General features: G+C 45.4%; 1 protein-coding gene across 2 annotated transcripts in view; it reads right to left on the bottom strand.

The window, feature by feature from the left end:
- DBF4B (DBF4 zinc finger B) overlaps positions 1–20,318 on the bottom strand; it is a 41,666-nt gene that overhangs the window by 10,887 nt on the left and 10,461 nt on the right. For both annotated transcript variants that reach the window (XM_044298210.1, XM_044298211.1), the window contains exons 4-9: positions 11,036–11,170; positions 10,301–10,354; positions 10,083–10,143; positions 8,807–8,862; positions 8,605–8,641; positions 8,318–8,363 (exon numbers count right to left, since the gene is read on the bottom strand). In XM_044298210.1, coding sequence (XP_044154145.1) covers positions 8,318–8,363; positions 8,605–8,641; positions 8,807–8,862; positions 10,083–10,143; positions 10,301–10,354; positions 11,036–11,170 — 389 coding nt within the window. The remainder of the gene's footprint in view (positions 1–8,317; positions 8,364–8,604; positions 8,642–8,806; positions 8,863–10,082; positions 10,144–10,300; positions 10,355–11,035; positions 11,171–20,318) is intronic.

The raw sequence follows: 20,318 nt of genomic DNA, 5'->3' as shown, positions 1-20,318 counted from the left end.
TATTCCATAGACCAGGGATGCTCAACCTGCAGCCTTCCGGCTGTTGTAAAACTACAACTGCCACCATGCCCTGCTGTAGGGTGTCCAGGAATGTTGGGAGTTGTAGTTTTGCAAACAGCTGGAGGACCGCTAGTTGAGCATGCCTGCCTGCCATAGACGGTATATATGCCAGTGACAAGTCCTAAAGAACGGACTATAATTCCTGAACTATCTTCACATGTGACAGAAGTATTGCAGAAGTTATTGTAACTGATAATCAGTTCCATATCCCTTAGGCCTCATGCACACTACTGTTGTGCGTTTTGCAGTCCGCAAATTGTGGATCCACCAAACTCGTGTGCAGACAGCCATTGATATAACTACCTATTCTTGTCCCCAAAACGAACAAGAATAGGACAGTTTTTTTTTTAAATCAGTGTATTTTTTATTGTCGAGCAAATTGCTGCAAAATGACAATCAGCAAGTAGCATTTGTTGACACAATAAAGTGCATCAATATTACAATATCTATTAGTTTTTGTCTTCATTACGCTGCATGCTTGACATCCCCCCCCCCAATAACAAAAAGTGCATTGCATTGTCTAGTGTTGTACAGTATTGCATTATATTGCATTGTGCGGCGAGACAGCCAACCCAACATCACACGATATCCTATCATTGCTAACAGAGCATATCCTATATTTCTCCACGAGTATGGGGCCATCCACGGATTCAAGCTCCATCGCTCAGCGATCAACACAGCATAATGTGGCCTATAGCGTGTGAGCAGGATTACTGCAATCTACCTAATCCAGACATTTGATCTGATACATTCTTCTGCTAGCGCCCTTGAGACTAATCTTGGATCAGACACCCAACCCCCCCTCCCCCCACAGACATAAACCTATTTGGACATTTCCTCTTCAGATAGATACCTCTCTCATAACGCAGAATAACGGTTAGTCTGTTAACAAATTCCCGTCTCGTGGGAGGGTCTGGTGCAATCCAAGGTCTAGCTATTAATATACGTGCTTGAAAGAGCATTCTTTGTATACAAAGAAATATATCATTACCCTGGACCTCCACATCCAATTCACCCAAGAGACACATTTTAGGGTTACATGGTATGTCTATTTGCGTAACTTGCTTAATAAGCTTCACCATCTCCTTCCAAAATTTTGTCAAGTTTAGGGCACGTCCAAAACATGTGTATTAAGGATGCATTTTCCATTGCACACCGAGGACAACACGAGTCAGGCCAAAGGCCTATCTTATACATAAAAACAGGGGTTTTGTACACCCTATGTAGTAAGTATAATTGTGACAGATGCTGCGCTTCATTGAGAGTCAAAGAGGGCGTTAGGGACAGCGTATCCTTCCATTGTTCCTGAGCAATATGTCCTACTTCAGCCTCCCATTTATCCTTAACCGGAAGGGTCTCTGAAGGAGAAACTATGCCATTAATATGTCTGTATAACAAGGAAATCAACCCCTTCGTATTGCCCTTGCTTAATAACTGTTGCATAATCGTTGGAGTAGCTAAAACATTCGCACTCCCCGCAAACTGCGCTTGATATGCGTGCCTCAATTGTAAAAATTGATAGAACGCTGAGTGCGGGAGTGCAAACTCACTTTGTAGCTGTGCAAGGATTTCATATTACCATCCTCCTGGATATGGTTTAGCCTGAGATCCCCCCCCCCCCCCAAGGAGAAAACCCCTCTAGTCTAAATATCTCCGGAAGCTTTGGGTTTCGCCACAAAGGCGCATGTCCATAGAGTCCAGTAAGGCCAATAATATATCTTTAAATTTGGACCAGATCTTACACATTAGGGACTCCGTGGGTAAATCCCCAACACCTTGTACTCTCCCTATTTCAGGTACACCGATTGGTATGTCTTGCTTTCCCACACAAGATACTATACGTGCTGAGGGCCCTCCTTCCATACTATGCCCCCAACCCTTTAAGTGTTGCAATTGGGCAGCTACATAATACACCCAGGGATTTGGTAATGGACAGACCTCCCTCCTCCTTACCTCTCTGCAATGTCTCCAGTTTTATTCTAGGTTGCTTTTTCTTCCATATAAGTGATCGGAAAATGCCTTGAATTTTATAGAATAACCTTTGGGGAACCCAAACAGGTGAGTTGTGTAGGAGATATAGCAGTTGGGGCATCAGGATCATCTTAATTAAATTGCATCTCCCCACCACTGAAAGTGGGAGTTTGGACCTTATCCAAAAATTTAGTTACCAGGGGGTCTATATTAAGTTTAACATAGTCCGCAACTCTTGATGCAATCAGGACTCCAAGATATTTAAATTTATCGACAATTTGTAATTGAATCTTTGACCAATCCATATGGAGAGGAAACGTATCAAGTGGAAGTATCACTGATTTATCCCAGTTGATACGTAACCCTGATCGAAGGCCAAATTCAGTAATATGTTGCATTACCGGATGGATCGACCTCTCCAAGTCAACAATGTACAAAAGCAGGTCATCTGCGTATAGGGAAACTGATTCTTCACGAGGACCCAAAGGAAGCCCCGTCCAATCCGGTGACGAACGCAGTGTACACGCTAACGGTTCAATGGCCACTGCAAATAGGAGTGGGGACAGAGGACACCCCTGTCTAGTCCCACGATACAATGAGAATTGCAGACTAAGCTTTCCATTTGCTCTAACTCTGGCCAGCGGGGACCTATATAAAAGTTTCACCCAGGATAAGAATCCCGGGCCAAACCCCATAATTTTCATGGTTTCCCATAGATCGTCTCACTCGACGCTGTCAAAGGCTTTGGCAGCATCGAGAGAAACCGCTGCCCTACACCCCCCGTATCCACTCGCCATTAAAGATTAAGGAAAAGCATCCTTAGGTTGATAAAAGCATGTCTATCAGGCATAAATCCTGATTGGTCATTATGTATTAAAGTATTAATAACCCTGTTGAGGCAAATGGCCAATATTTTTGCAAAAATTTTTACATCTACAGGGAGGGAGATGGCCCTGAGGGACTCCTGAAACGTTGTATCCTTACCCGGTTTTGGAAGGACCACTACCACAGCCTCTCTCATGGAGGCCGGCAATAGTCCCTCCCTGAAAGCATCATTAAACACGTCAAGAAGTTTTCGGCAGGATATCATCCTGGCATCTTTTATAAAATTCACTAGGTAATCCGTCAAATCCTGGGGCCTTTTCGTTAGAGAAAGACCCAAGTGCCATTCTAAGCTCCTCTAATTCTATACGTTCATCTAAATAATGTGCCGATTCCGACAAGTTTCCGCAGCAGAATATTGGCAAGATACAACCTAATATTACTAATATCCAACGTAAGTTTAGAGGAATATAAGTCCCTATAATAGGAATGGAATTCATGAAGAATGACAGTCATCCATCGACAAGATTCCCCCTGTCGTTCGGATAGCCAGTATCCTAGATCTGGACTGTGAGCGGACTATTCTAGCCAATAAACTGCCTGCACTCTCCCCCGCTTCGAAATATTTCTGGGACATAAAGAGGCGTTTATGTTCTGCAATTTGAGTAAAATGATACTTTCGTTTATAGTGTGCCTCCTTCCACTGCAATTCCCTTTGAGGTGAGGGGTGTCGTATATATTCTGCTTAAAAAAAAAATTCACTTCCCTCTGCAGGGTATCTGTAAGCTCCCTAGTCGCGGATTTCTTCCTCTTTATATTCCAAAAATTAAGACCCCCGGACATACGCCTTCATGGCGTCCCAGACAGTCCCAACAGATGCCGAGCCCTGATTGGTGAGAAAAAAAAAAATCCTTAATCTTTTCCGCAATTGGATCCCCTCTATCAAGGAGGTCTATCCAAAACGGATTAAGTTTCCAGATATAGGGACCTCCATTTCTAAAAAAAAAAAAAAAAAATGCAATTCCACTCGAAGCGCAGAATGGTCCGACAGACTACGCAGTAAGTATTAAATGTGCGATATAAGAGGTAACAGTTCCAAGGATCCAACAACCAAATCAATCCTGGAAAGGGAGCCATGCGCCGGAGAGAAACAGGAGTATTCACAAACATCCGGATGCCAAACTCTCCAAAGATCATGGAGATCCAGCTCCCTGAACAATTTGGCCAGTGAAGTCTCCCATACCTCTCCAGAGAGAGGGCTGTATTGGAATTTATCCAACACAGGGTATAAATATTTGTTAAAATCCCCTAGCATAAGTACTGGAACTATCGGACCCTTAGATGCTTTATCGCCTGACATGAATACGGTGGAGGTATATATAGAGCAACAAGAAAAAGTGGTCTATTGTATATAGAGCAGTGAAGGCAGACAAATCTACCTTCGGGATCTATAACAGAGGTATAGCATTAAAAAGGTATGGTCCTATGGATCAGGACACTGATCCCTCTAGCACGAGTAGAGAATGTGGAATGATAGGAGTAAGAGATCCACGGCTTGTGTAGCAGATTTCGATTTTGCGCAGACAAATGTGTCTCCAAGAGACTTAATATGGCAGGTTGATGTTGTTGAACTGCCGTGAAGATAGCTTGTCTTTTGACACTGTCTCTCACCCCCCCTAACATTCCACACCAGTACCTGCATTTCACCCGACATTATGTTTCAACATGGTAATAATAGGCAGGATGTGCCATATATGTGAATGGACGAAGTCCACACTTAAACGCTAATGTATGCAAGTAGGCCGTCTCACCGCATCCTTTTTCCCAATATGACTGCACTTGACCACAATAGAACAATGCACAGTACAATAAAACTGTAACAAACAAAGTGAAGACAATATCTCTGCTAGGTAGAGATATGAAGCTCAAAATATTCCTGGAGCTAGCACTCAATCGGATGCATTCAGTAAAGATACTATAGTGAAAAGATTCTGGCATAGACAAAAGAGTCCCGAGCTTAGCATCTCAAATACAGTTGCAAGAAAAAGTATAAAATAATTAAATGTTACCATGTTTTTATTGAACATACCATGTAAACATTCACAGTGCAGGTGGAAAAAGTATGTGAACCCCTAGACTAATGACATCTCCAAGAGCTAATTGAAGTGAGGTGTCAGCCAACTGGAGTCTAATCAATGAGATGAGATTGGAGGTGTTGGTTACAGCTGCCCTATAAAAAAAAAAAAACACACACATACCAGTTCTGGGTTTGCTTTTCACAAGAAGCATTGCCTGATGTGAAGGATGCCTCGCACAAAAGAGCTCTCAGAAGATCTACAATTAAGAATTGTTGACTTGCATAAAGCTGGAAAGGATTATAAAAGTATCTCCAAAAGCCTTGCTGTTCATCAGTCCACTGTAAGACAAATTGTCTATAAATGGAGAAAGTTCAGCACTGCTGCTACTCTCCCTAGGAGTGGCCGTCCTGTAAAGATTACTGCAAGAGCACAGCGCAGACTGCTCAATGAGGTGAATAAGAATCCTAGAGTATCAGCTAAAGACTTACAAAAGTCTCTGGCATATGCTAACATCCCTGTTAGCGAATCTACGATACGCAAAACACGAAACAATAATGAACTTCATGGGAGGAAGCCACTGCGGTCCAAAAAAAAAAAAAAAAAAAAAAAAAAAAAAGGTGTTTGGAAGAAACACACAACACTATGTGTGGAGAAAAAGAGCACAGCACACCAACATCAGAACCTCACCCCAACTGTGAAGTATGGTGGTGGGGGCATCATGGTTTGGGGCTGCTTTGCTGCGTCAGGGCCTGGACGGATTGCCATCACCGAAGGAAAAATGAATTCCCAAGTTTATCAAGATATTTTGCAGGAGAACTTAAGGCCATCTGTCCATCAGCTGAAGCTCAACAGAAGATGGATGTTGCAACAGGACAACGACCCAAAGCATAGAGGTAAATCAACAACAGAATGGCTTAAACAGAAAAAAAAAATATATACGCCTTCTGGAGTGGCCCAGTCAGAGCCCTGACCTCAACCCAATTGAGATGCTGTGGCATGACCTCAAGAAAGTGATTCACACCAGACATCCCAAGAATATTGCTGAACTGAAACAGTTCTGTAAAGAGGAATGGTCAAGAATTACTCCTGACCGTTGTGCACGTCTGATCTGCAACTACAGGAAACATTTGGTTGAAGTTATTTCTGCCAAAGGAGGTTCAACCAGTTATTAAATCCAAGGGTTCACATACTTTTTCCACCTGCACTGTGAGTGTTCACATGGTGTGTTCAATAAAAAACATGGTAACATTTAATTATTTGTGTTATTAGTTTAAGCAGACTGATTGTCCATTGTTGTGACTTACATGAAGATCAGATCAAATTTTATGACCAATTTGTGCAGAAATCCATATCATTCCAAAGGGTTCACATGCTTTTTCTTGCAACGGTATAGTCATAAGACCGAGACACATGTAATATATGATCAGCTTATTAAATGACACAAGCTGGTCCAAACGCTTCCGGGCCTGTATGTATGGCAATATAATAATGGCAAAGTGAAACGTCCCAACAAGAACAGTCAACCCATTAGAAGAGTAATAGAACGCATGAATGGAACAGAATACAAGATATACTCAGCAACCAAATATCTGAAGAGCGAGGAAGTCAGGACGACATCTTTTGCAATCTTCAATAACCCTGATCGTCAGTCCAGATCTTCAGTAGAAGCCTTATGTAGATCCTGTTGATCCAACCAGGTGGAGGAGTCTTCTGATGACTTAAAGAAATGCGTTTTTTCCTCCCGCAATCACATGCAGCTTTGTGGGATACAACATGGAGTATAGCACATTTCGGATCCGCATACGTCTTTTGACCTTGTCGCCGCTGGACTTCCGCTGAGAAATCCGGGAATATAGAAATGTTATTGCCATCAATAGTAAGATCCAGCAAATCTTGTGCTTTATGCAGGATGACATCGTGGTCTCGGAAGTGAAGGATTCTGAGCAGTACAGGCCGGGGAGGCGCCCCTGGTGGTGGAGGACGAAATGGTACCCGATGCGCCCTTTCAATGGCAAACAATAGGGATAACGCTTGAGCACCAAATTTTTCTTTAAACTAATTTTCAACACTGGGGCGTCGGCCCCTCCAGCTCTTTCCGGCACCCCCACCAGCCTGAGATTATTCCGCTGAGACCTGTTCTCAAGGTCCTCTGCTTTATTAATGAGGAGGGTGATGTTATGTAAGACTTTAGTCATGTCCCTTTTTACAGGAGAAATTTGGTCTTCCAAGTCACCCATGCGGTGTTCCACTTCTGCTACCCTCTCATTGACTTTAAGATCTTGCCGTATAAAAGTCACATTTTACTGGAGGGAGCCTATAGAAGTATGCAGAGAGGCCAGTGCAGTGTTGCATTGTTGCACCGCCGCATATATATCTTTAGCCGTGGGTTTAGTCCCCTGGGAGATATCAGGAAGTGCCTGCTTTTGCAGGGGGGTTGCCTGCCTTGAAAGTGGGGCCTTGTGCATTTCATCACTGGCCTGTTTCACCACTAGATCATCCTACCCCACAGCTTCATTACCTTTAGTGTGGTCTGGAGCCACAGGGTCAGGGAGAACTGTCTGAAGCTCACCTGCTCCAGAACCGGTCGCCAGTAGGCTCTCCTCAGTCCGAGGAGTTCTGTAAAATTTATCTAGGCAGGCCGCTGCGTCTGCTGCTCTGGCCGCAGCGCCATCTTGTTTCACCGCCGGCATGCCCGGGCCCTCTCTGCTCTCCTTCTACTTCTTACCTGCACAGGTCATTGCAGGAATCTACCTACGGAGTGTCGGGGTATCTTCTCTGCCACCAGCCCGCCGAATGTGTGTCTCCAGCCTCAGGATGCCTCTGGATAATCGCTATGCCGCTCAGGAGCTCAGCAGCGTGAGTCCTCTCACATCGCTAGCCAGGCCATGCCCAAGGACAGGTTATATTTTTTTGCCGACAGCTCCACGGAACGGAGCAACGGATGCGGACAGCACACGGAGTGCTGTCCGCGTCTTTTGCGGCCCCATTGAAGTGAATAGGTCCACATCCAAGTCGCAAAAACTGCAGCTCGGATGCGGGACCATAACAACTGTCGTGTGCATGAGGCCTTAAGGGGTATAGCATGGATTTTTACAAACCCATTCAGAATATACCAGATGTATGTAAAAGCTGCAGAAATGTCTGCAACAAATCTCCTCTGCGTGCACACACATTTAGTGTAGTCAGAGCCCCTTCGTTATCTGCGTACAATGCTCTGTTCCACGTCACATTAGGTACCTCTACCAACACAGTGCACTATGGGGGAACAGACCACTGGACACAGGTAATAGAGGTGTTCTGACTACACACAGGGAATATTAATTTCGATCTGTTCTGTAAAAGGTTAGCTTATACTTATACACAACATGGAAGACAAGATCACCCACCGGCTCTGGTCCTCGATCTTCAGGAAAGGGCTTTTCAGTTTACCAACTGTGAAACATGTAAGAAGAGAATGTCATCATTACAAGACTTTAAAAGAAAAGCCCAGCATAGTGAAGAGCAGTATCCTCTGCGGCACCAAGGCTGACAGTGTGCATTAGTAACAGATGCCACCACCGGTTGCAGTCAAGCTGGGTTTGGTGCTCCATAATGAATTACTACGAGGATAAAACGCCTTTTATATCTGCACTTCCTCTTGAAGGGAAGTAGCAAATCATGCACAAGCACTTACCTTTTAGTTTCTTCCCTGCACCACCAGCTCCTTTACCCTAAAATACATAATAAATATACTCAAAACTGATATATAAAACCAATTACAAGAAAATCAGGAGCTTATTAATTACTATGGGCAGCCAAAATTGCCCTTTTCCCCCCCATCCTTAAGTAAACCAAACTGTTAAGTGACTACAATAATCCAATGTCACATAGCTTACATCAGTGGGCCTGTCAGCTTGCCTTTGTGTGGAATACTCAAGATATTTCAGCACCTCTGGGAATAAAACTGGTTAAGGAGAGCAGCGGAAGAAACGGGCACATACTATCTTTATACTTCATCTCCACGATGGGCTTTTTGGCAGAAGTAGATGGCACCATCTACAGGCTGCAAGGAGGTACTAAGTTACTAAAGATGACCTTGTATTTTTGTCCACGTCTTTACGGGGCTAGTTTCACACTAGCGTTACCAGTCTCAACACAATGTGTTTGTCCAGCCGTATGCATATTTGCCGCCTAGCAGCCAGATCTCATTATAGTCAATGAGGCCAGCGAGCATTGCAGTAACAGTCGACCATGCTGAACCCATTGAGATCTGGCAAGCTGTTCTCTGCCAGAGCAGCCTGCTGGATACCGGTAAAGAAGCCTTACAGTTCATGAGAATCATATAAACGCTATTATCTATATCACAGCATGTTCTACATTGCACATTTTTCACGTAGACCTGGCCCTGTAGAAATTTAAGGGCTCTTTCACACTTGTGTTCTTTTCTTCCCGCATAGAGTTCCGTCATCGGGGCTTTATGCCGGAAGAATCCTGATCAGTTTTATCCTAATGCATTCTGAATGGAGAGAAATCCGTTCAGGATGCATCAGGATGTCTTCAGTTCCGGACCGGAACGTTTTTTGGCCGGAGAAAATACCGCAGCATGCTGCGCTTTTTGCTCCGGCCAAAAATCCTGAACACTTGCCGCAAGGCCTGATCCGGAATGAATGCCCATTGAAAAGGCATTGATCCGGCCTTAAGATAAACGTTGTTTCGGCGCATTGCCGGATCCGACATTTAGCTTTTTCTGAATGGTTCACTTGTGTTTTTCCGGATCTGGCGTGTAATTCCGGCAAGTGGAGTACACGCCGGATCCGGACAACGCAAGTGTGAAAGAGGCCTAAATTGGACTTGCGTTAAAAACAGAAGGCATCCAGATTAAATGTATTTTTCCACTGATAGTTGCTAAAAGATTTTCAGTGTTATTCAGGTTTTTCTTCATGATCGTGAAAAACACCAGAAACTGCATTAGCGCAGAAAATACTGAAACAATGAGCACAATCGCACACAAAACTAATTCAACTTGCGTTCAAAACCTCCAGTTTGTCACAGAACTGATGCAGACACAATCTGTAACACTTGTGTGAAAGTGCCCTAAAACTTCCATTGTAGCTCCTGATCATTAACAATTCTAAACAGACAAAGTCCCAAACTGATTTACAAAAAGGATACCGTCCACGTGGAGGACACAGACTCCCCAAGAGCGGGCGCTGGAAAGTATGCTGCTGCACTCCTGGGAAGGAAGGGGGAGAAACCGTAACTTAGAAGAGCATGGACACAGCAAAGTAACAATGTAAGAAGCGCAAATTAGGTCACGAGTTGTACATGAAAGTACAGAAGACTGGAAAGAATAAGAGTACGATGGGGTAAAAACCTCAAAATAATCATACCTGGGTCTGCACAACTTTCTTCAGCAGCTGCTTTCCCCGGCTGAATGGTGTTTTCTATAAGATAGGGTAGAAAACAATGAGCAGAAGACCTGGAATCTAAGAAATGTCCTAGGTAGGAGAACCAGCAGAAGTGGAATTGTCCCTTCGTCTGACTCTTTCAGTCTATTCCAAAATGTGTCGGAAACAGCAAATAAGGTAACTTATATGATATGGAGAACATATGCATCTGTTCGCTGCATTCATAAACTGCCACCCCATGGCTTACACTGGTCTGCATCCCAGGCTGTGTGGTGTTCTGGTCCCAACATAGAGACAGATGCAGGGTCATGTGACCTGATGCTTCCGTCAGTGGCCGCCTTTCAACCACACTGCCTATGCGCTGTTCAATGGAGGCTAAGGATGGACAGATCGGATAACATGACCAATCATTGGCAGCCATGTTGAGACCAGTACGCTGCATAGCCATGGAAGACGATCAGTATATACAAATCGGGAAAATGCTTTTAAAGCCGGGAACCAGTGCGGTTGTCCTCCAATTATTAGTAAGTTACATGTGTGGTTTACAGCACATTTTGGCAAAGAATGAAAGAGTGGCCAACCCATGTAAGCCCTATAAAATGCTGTTATTACAAAACAGCATGCTTGAGATAGACAGGTTCTTATTCATGTAGATGCAACAGTTAGATGTTACAGAAACGCAGGAAAGAAAACCACAATGTGTGAACAAGGCCTGACCTCTATTTTCTCCGCAGCGGGATTCTGGGCGATGCCCCCTTTTCTATCCCTGGATTCTCCATTAGCCACGTCTGCAGGTTTTCTGCTCCCAGTCACCATGTAATTGACATCTTTGCTCAGGAAGCTCTCAATAACCTTGAAGAGAGACGTAGGGACACATTTACTAATGCGGTGTAATACTTACCCAAAGTACTCTCAACTTTCCAAAGCCACACAGCCTTTTGTAGACACTTCTGAAAAGTATCTAGCAGGGTACAAAGGGGGAGATTTATAAAAACTGGTGTAAAAGGAAAACTGGCACAGTTGCCCATAGCAACCAATCAAATTCCACCTTTTAATAGGCAACTAAGTTTTCCTTTATACCAGTTTTTATAAATCTCCCCCTTTGTACAGACGAATCGCGTGTTTTTTTTTACTTTTAGTGTTACGGCGTTCACCGCATAGGGCATTTAAAAAAAATATTTTAGTAGTTTGGATTTTTTTCGATGTGGAGATACCGAATATGTAAATTTTTATTCATTTTATATGTAAAATTGGGAAAGGGGGTGATTTTGGGCGTTTTTGAATTTTTTTTTACTTACTAACTATTAGACCCCTTAGGGGCTAGAACCCTTGTCCTGTTAATAATCTATCAGGGTGATTAGGATATTACACTGTCCCTGCTTCCCTGTGCATAGTGCACACAGCAGCAGGGAGCTTACCATGGCAGCCAGGGATTCAGCAGCGTCCTGACTGTCATGGTAACTGATAGGATTTCACTGCTGGGGCTCTGATCAGAAGCTGCCACTGCCACCAATGAATAGACTGAGGTGGAGGGGACCCTGTGGCCATTGCGCCACCAATGAATATAATTAAACCATAAATACTAACGTAGGCGGCGGGTGCCAGCGGCAGTTTCACATACCCGGCCTCTATGACCGGGCGCTGCAATCCCCGTCAATTAACCCCTCAGGTGCGGCACCTGAGATTTGCGGGATCGCATGCCCCATCATTGCAGCGGGGTATGTGATATGGACGGCACCCCCTGCCTACATTTGAATAAATGGGTTAAGTATATTCATTGGTGGCGCAGTGGCCACATCCCCTCACCTCCTCCTCAGTGCCATCTCCACATTGGTTGCAGCGGCAGCCGTTTCACAGTGGGGAGAGAGGGACTGCCTCCTTCTCCCATGTGCTGCTGAAGAGAACATGGTGCGCACCCAGGGCGTGCGTGCCATGCTTTGTAACTGATGCTAGGCTGCGCAGTACCGCACCCTAGTATTGCAAAACATAAATTGCTTACCGGTAATTGTTTTTCTTGAAACCCATGACAGCACCCATGCGTGAGGATATAAAAAGTTCAGACCCCCACCACACCTGATTTCCCAACAACAACAAAAAAAAAAAAAAAAGAGATAGACCCCAGCCAGGTAACAAATACAGTACATTCTTTCCTTAACTAAACTGGGATATAATAACTCCCCACACCCATGCAGACTAAACTATGAACTTAAAATGAGTGGAGAGGACCACAGCTTGCAGTACCTTTCTCTCAAAGACAACATCAGAGTCCAGGTGCAACCTGTAGTGTTTTAAGAAAGTATGGGGCAAAGACCATGTGGCCGCTCCGCAAATCTGAGATAAGGAAGCCTCCGCCCATCTTGCAATTGAGGCTATGGACGCTTTCTTTCCCTTACCAGATCCCTTAAACTGGATCAGGAGAGTTTAATCTATTAGTGGATTCCAGGTAAGTAATTAAACATCTTCTAACGTCTAGAAAATTAAAATTTTGTTCTCTAGAATTCTAGAATTATTGGGATTAACACAAAAAGGTAGAATTATGTCCTAGTTTCAATGGAAGTCAGAAACCACCGTAGGCAAGAAAGGAAAAAAAAAAAAAAAAAAGGTAAATGCCTTAAAATGACTTTAATCTTCCAATATCTTTGTATAAGGAGGGAAGGCTGAAAGGGCCTGGATCTCAGAAACTCACCTAGCAAATATAATAGCTAACAAAAAAGTTATTTTTAAAGTAAGCATCTTGATTGGTATCTCCTTAATAGATTCAAATGGGGAATAAGTCAATGCAGTTAATACTACAGTTGAATCCCAGGGGGGAGACAAAGGTCTTAAAGAGGGTTGTAATCTGGAGGCCGCTGATAGAAACCTTTTCATCCAAGAATGCTCTGCTAGTTTCGTAGAAAAAAAAACTCAGGGCCGCTACTTGGACTTTTAGGCCCCTTTCACACGGGCGAGTTTTCCGTGCGGGTGCGATGCGTGCGGTGAACGTATTGCACCCGCACTGAATCCTGACCCATTCATTTCTATGGGGCTGTGCACATGAGCGGTGATTTTCACGCATCACTTGTGCGTTGAGTGAAAATCGCAGCATGCTCTATATTGTGCGATTTTCACGCGACGCAGGCCCCATAGAAGTGAATGGGGTGCGTGAAAATCACATAGCATCCGCAAGCAAGTGCGGATGCGGTGCGATTTTCACGCACGGTTGCTAGGAGACGATCGGGATGGAGACCCGATCATTATTATTTTCCCTTATAACATGGTTATAAGGGAAGATAATAGCATTTTGAATACAGAATGCACAGTAAAACAGCGCTGGAGGGGTTAAAAATAAAATAAAAAATAATTTAACTCACCTTAGTCCACTTGATCGCGAAGCCCAGCATCTCCTTGTGTCTCCTTTGTTGAATAGGACCTGTGGTGAGCATTAAATACAGGTAAAGGACCTTTGATGACGTCACTCCGGTCATCACATGGTACGTCACATGATCTTTTACCATGGTGATTCACCATGGTAAGAGACCATGTGATGACCGGAGTGACGTCATCAAAGGTCCTTTACCTGTATTTAATGCTCACCACAGGTCCTATTCAACAAAGGAGACACAAGGAGATGCCGGGCTTTGCGATTTTTCTTTAACCCCTCCAGCGCTGTTTTACTGTGCATTCTGTATTCAGAATGCTATTATTTTCCCTTATAACCATGTTATAAGGGAAAATAATACAATCTACAGAACACCGATCCCAAGCCCGAACTTCTGTGAAGAAGTTCAGGTTTGGGTACCAAACATGCGCGATTTTTCTCACGCGAGTGCAAAACGCATTACAATGTTTTGCAATCGCGCATTTTCCCGCAACGCACCCGCCTCTTATCCGGGCCAAAAATAAGACACCCGTGTGAAAGAGGCCTTAGAGTTGTATTTTTTAGATTCTTGTCCAGGCCTGCTTGCAAAATGTTTTGTATGTCCGGTGCACAAGGTGCCTGCAAAAGGGTCAGAACACCTTTCTAAAAATTTAGAGAATGTATCCCAAATCTTAACATACTTTTTAGCCGTGACCTCTTTCCTACTGGCCAGTAAAGTGGAAAAAACTACCTCATTTGACAAGCCCCTCCTAGCCCATATTATCCTTTTAATTTCCAGGCTGCTAGTTGTAAAAGACCTGGTCTGGGGTGAAAAACTGGACCCCAATACATTAGGTTGTCCCACACTGGAAGCATCCATGGGGGTTCCATTGCTAGATTTTGTAACATTGAGAACCAGGCTCTTTTGGGCCATCTTGGAGCTATTAAAATCAAAGAAGCCCTCTCCTGGATAACTTTCTTCAGGACTCTGGGATCGAGTAAATACGGAGGGAATGCATATCTGAACTACTGATCCCATGACTGGGTTAATGCTTCTATCCCTGTCGGGAAGTCAATTCTCTTGAGTGAAAAATATCTGTCCACCTTTACGTTTTCCCTTGTCGCAAAAAGATCTATAGTTGGTAGACCCCACTTCTGTACTATGAGCTGGAAAGCCGGAATTAGACTTACCGGTAATTCAGTTTCCACGAGATCACCACGACGGCTACAAGGAGAGATTGACCCCTGACCTCTGTAGGGGCAGGAACAGAGAGAGGGTTTAAATCCCCCCCTCCCACCACCAGCACCAGTGTGTCCAAAATTACAGAGACAGAAATAAGTGGTGAGAACAGAAAAAATAATGAACCGAGAGGGTATTACTTCATAATCTCCCAGGTAAGACTAAAGGAAGGGTAGGGAATATATGTGCCGTCGTGGTGATCTCGTGGAAACTGAATTACCGGTAAGTCTAATTCCGGCTTTCCACCTCATCACCACGACGGCTACAAGGAGATATAAAAAATTATAGCTTAGGGGGGGACGACCGCCTGAAGGACCTTACGTCCAAAAGACAAGTCTGAAGTAGATAGGTCTAACCTATAGTGTTTAGTAAAGGTGTGGATGTTAGACCAAGTAGCAGCCTTACAAATATCCTCAAGAGAAGCTCCGGCCCGCTCGGCCTGGGAGGAGGACATAGCCCGGGTAGAGTGAGCTCTCAAATTTGGGGGGCACGACAGACCTTGGGACTCATAGGAGATGGAAATGGAATCCTTTATCCACCGTGCTAAGGAGGACCTGGAGGCTTTTAGACCCTTATTCTTACCTGAGAATAAGACAAATAGGTTGCTGGATTTACGGAAACCTTTTGATACTTCAAGATACCGTAAGACAGAGCGTCTTACATCTAGAGAGTGGAAGCTAGATTCCCTAATATTAGAGGGATTACTGCAAAAGGAGGGTAAGACTATCTCCTGGTTACGGTGGAAATCCGATACCACTTTAGGCAAAAATCCTGGGTCTAACTTAAGAATGATTCTGTCATCGGTGATACGTAGATAGGGTTCCTGTATCGATAGTGCTTGGATCTCGCCTAGCCTTCTTGCGGACGTGATGGCCACCAAGAATGCAGTCTTAAGCGATAGATGTTTGGTGGAACAACTAGATAGGGGCTCAAACGGAGCAAGAGTCAAGCCAGTGAGTACCGTATTAAGGTCCCAGTTGGGGATCCTAGATTTTAGAGAGGGACGTAGTCGGGAGGCAGCTCTCATGAATCTTTTGATCCAGTGATGACTGGCTAGATCTTGATCAAAGAAGCAAGCAAGTGCCGAGGCCTGTACCCTCAGGGTAGAGGGTCTAAGACCTAATTCAAGCCCCTGCTGGAGGAAGTCCAAGATTTTCAGAAAATTGGGCGGCTCTAAATTTGGGGCAGGGTTGCCAATCCAGGTACAGAATCTCTTCCAAATCTTTAAGTAAATTGAGAAGGTAACCTTCTTCCTACTCGCTTTTAGGGTGGCTATCACTTGGTCTGAGAGCCCTTGGGACTTCAACCTCTGGACCTCAGGATCCAGGCTGACAACTTGAGGAAGCTCGGATCTGGGTGTAGGATTGGCCCCTGGTGAAGCAGGTCCCTCCTGGAAGGAAGAGGCCAAGGGTCCTCTACTGATAGATTTTTTAAAGAAGAGAACCAGCTCCTTTTCGGCCAATAGGGAGCTATTAGAATTAGTGTCGTATCTTCTAGGTAGAGTTTCTGGATTATCCTGGGAAGTAGAGGCAAAGGTGGGAATGCATAACTGAGATCCCAGTCCCAATGAATCGCGAGCGCATCCAGCGCCCAGGGATTGTCCCGTGGGTTTAGCGAACAGAACGTTGGTACCTTTGCGTTCTTCTTGGAGGCGAACAGATCCACTTGTGGAGTGCCCCATCTTTCCGCCAGAACCTGAAATACTTCTTGATTCAGGGACCACTCGGTATGATCTATTAACTGGCGACTGAGAGTCTGCTTCTACGTTCAGTATTCCTTTTAAGTGAATTGCGGAGATGGAACTCACATGGGATTCTGCCCAGTTGAAGATCTTCCTTGCAATAGACATCAGTTTCTCCGATCTCGTGCCACCCTGGTGAGAGAGATAAGCCACCGTCGTCGTGTTGTCCGAAAGGATTTTTACGTGCTGACCCACCAGAAGGGTCTCTGCAGCCTTCAGGGCTTTCCAGACTGCTTCCAGCTCTCTGAAATTGGAGGACTGAGAGCGGGTTGTTGGAATCCAGGAACCTTGGAACAAATGATCTCCCACTTTCGCTCCCCATCCTTTTCCGCTTGCGTCCGTAAGTACTTGAATGTAGGGAACCTTCTCCCAGGCAACTCCCAAGGACAGATTGCTTGTGCTTTTCCACCAATTCAGGGAGGTCTTCACCGCTAGGGGAATCAGAACTTTGTGATCCAAGGAGGACTGTTGTTTGTTCCAAGTTCTGAGGATCCATGCTTGGAGAGATCGGAAGTGGGCCTGACTCCATGGGACGGACATGATACAAGACGAGAGAAGACCCAGGAGGCTCATAGCTTCCCTTATGGGACATGACCTCCTGTTCTGGAAACGTCGAACCTGTAATTGAAGGTTTTTGACCTTGTCTGGTGGAAGGAAGGTATGCTGCGTTCGGGAATCCAGGATGACGCCCAAGAACTGGATAGTGCTGGAGGGCACCAGGTTCGATTTTTTCATGTTCACTAACCAACCCAGATTTTGAGTGAGAGACAGGAAGGTTTGTAGGTCTGTTCTGAGTTTGTTCTCCGAATTCCCAATTAAGAGGAAATCGTCCAGGTACGGTATAATCACCAGACCTTTGTGTCTCAGGAAGGCCACCATCTCGACTACTAGCTTCGTAAACACTCTGGGTGCAGATGATATCCCAAAGGGGAGGGCCGTAAACTGGAAGTGATGGGTTACTCCCTTGTGGTCCTGGATGGCGAACCTCAAGAACCTTTGTGACTCTGGATGAATTGGGACGTGATAGTAGGCGTCCTGAAGGTCTACTGAGCACATCAGGGCGTTCCTCCCTATTAACGGAATCAGGGACTTCAGGGATTCCATCCTGAACTTCCGATAAATGACAAACTTGTTCAGGGCTTTCAAGTTTATAATTGTGCGGAATGAGCCCTCTTTTTTCTCTACCAAAAACAGGTTCGAATAGAACCCCTGTCTTTGCTATGTTGACGGGACTTGTACTATCACGTCCGTCGCCAGAAGACTTTGGACCCCTTGCAGAATCTTTTTGCGCACTTTGGGGGAACTTGGGTTGGTGACAATGAAGCGGTTTGGGGGAGATGAAGAAAGTTCGATGTGGTACCCGGATTTTATTATGTCCCGAACCCAAGGGTTCAGGGTAGTGGACTCCCAGGGAGTCAGAAAATTCTTCAATCTCCCCCAACTGTGGCGTCATTGCTTGTCCGAGGGCTTATTCTGGGAGGAGGAGGGGTTGTTCCTACCCCTGCCCCCTTTTGGGTAACTCCAGCGTCCTGACTTCCCTTTATCCTTAAAGGGTCTATTCTGGCTGGTGGGGGCCCGAAAGGGATATCTCCTTTTATAGGGTCTCTCCTCTGGGAACCCCTTTTTTTTGTCCGCCGCTTTCTCCAGGATACGGTCTAGGACGGGCCCAAAGACGTATTCCCCCGAGAACGGGATGGAGCATAGTTTCATCTTTGATGTGTTGTCGCCTGACCAGCTCTTCATCCACAAGGCACGGCGGGCCGCATTAGAGAGCCCGGCATCCTTTGCCGCAAATCTGACCGACTCAGCTGAGGTGTCTGCCATAAATGCTGTGGCGGATTTCAATAGGGGGAGGGACCTTAGGATCTCATCCCTGGAAGTATTATCTCTGATGTGAGATTCCAGTTCCTCTAGCCACAGCCTCATGGATCTTGCCACTGAGGTAGCTGCGATGTTTGTTTTTAAAGTGAACATTGCCGCTTCCCACGATTTTTTTAAGAGGCTATCTGCCTTCCTATCCATGGGATCACGCAGCTGAGAAGTGTCTTCAAAGGGCAAGGCAGTCTTCTTATTGACCTTTGCGACTTGAATGTCGACCTTTGGTGTTTCACTGAAAATTTTTGCTTCGCTCGAGTCAAACAATAGCCGGTTCTTAAAGGACCTGGACACCCCCAACCTCTTTTCCGGGTTGGACCACTCGTCAAGCACCATATCTCGTATGTTCTCGTTTATTGGAAACACCCGGGTCTTTTTAACCCTGAGTCTCCCAAACATCTCATCCTGGACCGAGTGGGCTCTAGGGGTTTCTTCGACCCCCATAGTGGCCCGGACCGCCTTCAGAAGGTCTGGCATCTCGTCCAATGAAAAGCAGAATCTTCTATCTGATTCCGAAGTATCAATATCAGAGGAGGCCCCCTCGTCCTCCCAGGCTCTAGATGATGAGGCATCTTCCTCTATCATCTCCGGGTCTGATAAGGAAGGAGACGGACCCCTACGTTTTTTTGGTGGAGGTGCATCCCTGGGTGAAGGCATCTGGGATAAGGAGGTTCTTACTTCCTCATGGATCATGGACCTTAATTCGTTAAAGAAAGAGGGCTGTTCTTCAGCGATAACGCTAGAGATGCAGTCTTTGCAAAGCTTTTTGCGATAGTCGTCCGGAAGCCGTTTAAGGCAGGACACACACTTTGACTGTTTTCTGATTTTTTTCTGGGCCTCCTTAGCGACCTGGGAAGAATAACCCCCATTAGCCATACTAGGAATACATGGAACTAACAGTCAGAAGCCCCAAGCCAGAGAAGTGGAGGAGGAGGAGGAACAAGCAACCTGGTACGGTGTCTAGGAACAAGTAACAGGGTGGAAAAAAGCGCTTCCCCACAGGGGAACTTACTGCAGGCGGCACAGAAGGGTCTCCAGGGGAGCGGGGTTCGGTCGACATGACTGCACGCTGCTCCGATGTACGCCGGTACACTGAGACATTCGGCACCACTGGCGCCGAAAATTTGAATGGGAGACGCCTCTGAATGACGTCACTTCCCTCGTCCACCGGAAGTGACGTCTGCCGCTTTCCTGAAGCGCTTAGGCGCGCACCCGGCGATAGCCAAGCCGGCCCGGCGGGAGAACGCGACCCGGGAGCAGGCTCACATATTATAATGGAGAGAGTCCTCCCTCCTTCACCCCTGCCCAGCGTTAGTACGAGGACCGCAGGAGGGCAGGGGGAACACCCGGCAGGGGGAACACCCGGTAGAAGTTACATCCTCTTCATCTCCCCGCAGGGAGACTCTCTCTGCCCCTGTCCTCTGTAGGGACAGGAAACACTGGTGCTGGTGGTGGGAGGGGGGGATTTAAACCCTCTCTCTGTTCCTGCCCCTACAGAGGTCAGGGGTCAATCTCTCCTTGTAGCCGTCGTGGTGATGAGGTGGAAAATTGAATTGTAAAGTCACCAATTTCCCTGCTTTAACTCTTTCCTGCTCGAAAAAAAAATATAATATAAATATATTTATTTATTAAGGTGAACTGCTCCGAGAATGAACTGGTTCCCCCCTGCAATTTGAAAAATCTCCTGGGATAACATCAACAGATCTCTTATTCTTGTGCCCCCTGGTGGTTTATACAAGACACTGCTGTTGTATTGTCTGAATATATCATTACAGTTCTTTCTGCCAATGTTAATGGGATTTTTAAT

The sequence above is a fragment of the Bufo gargarizans genome, chromosome 6 (assembly GCF_014858855.1).
Source record: "Bufo gargarizans isolate SCDJY-AF-19 chromosome 6, ASM1485885v1, whole genome shotgun sequence".
Classification (NCBI taxonomy): Eukaryota; Metazoa; Chordata; class Amphibia; order Anura; family Bufonidae; genus Bufo; species Bufo gargarizans.
The sequence above is the reverse complement of the archived record's forward strand: the minus strand, read 5'-3'. Positions and strand labels throughout refer to the sequence as shown.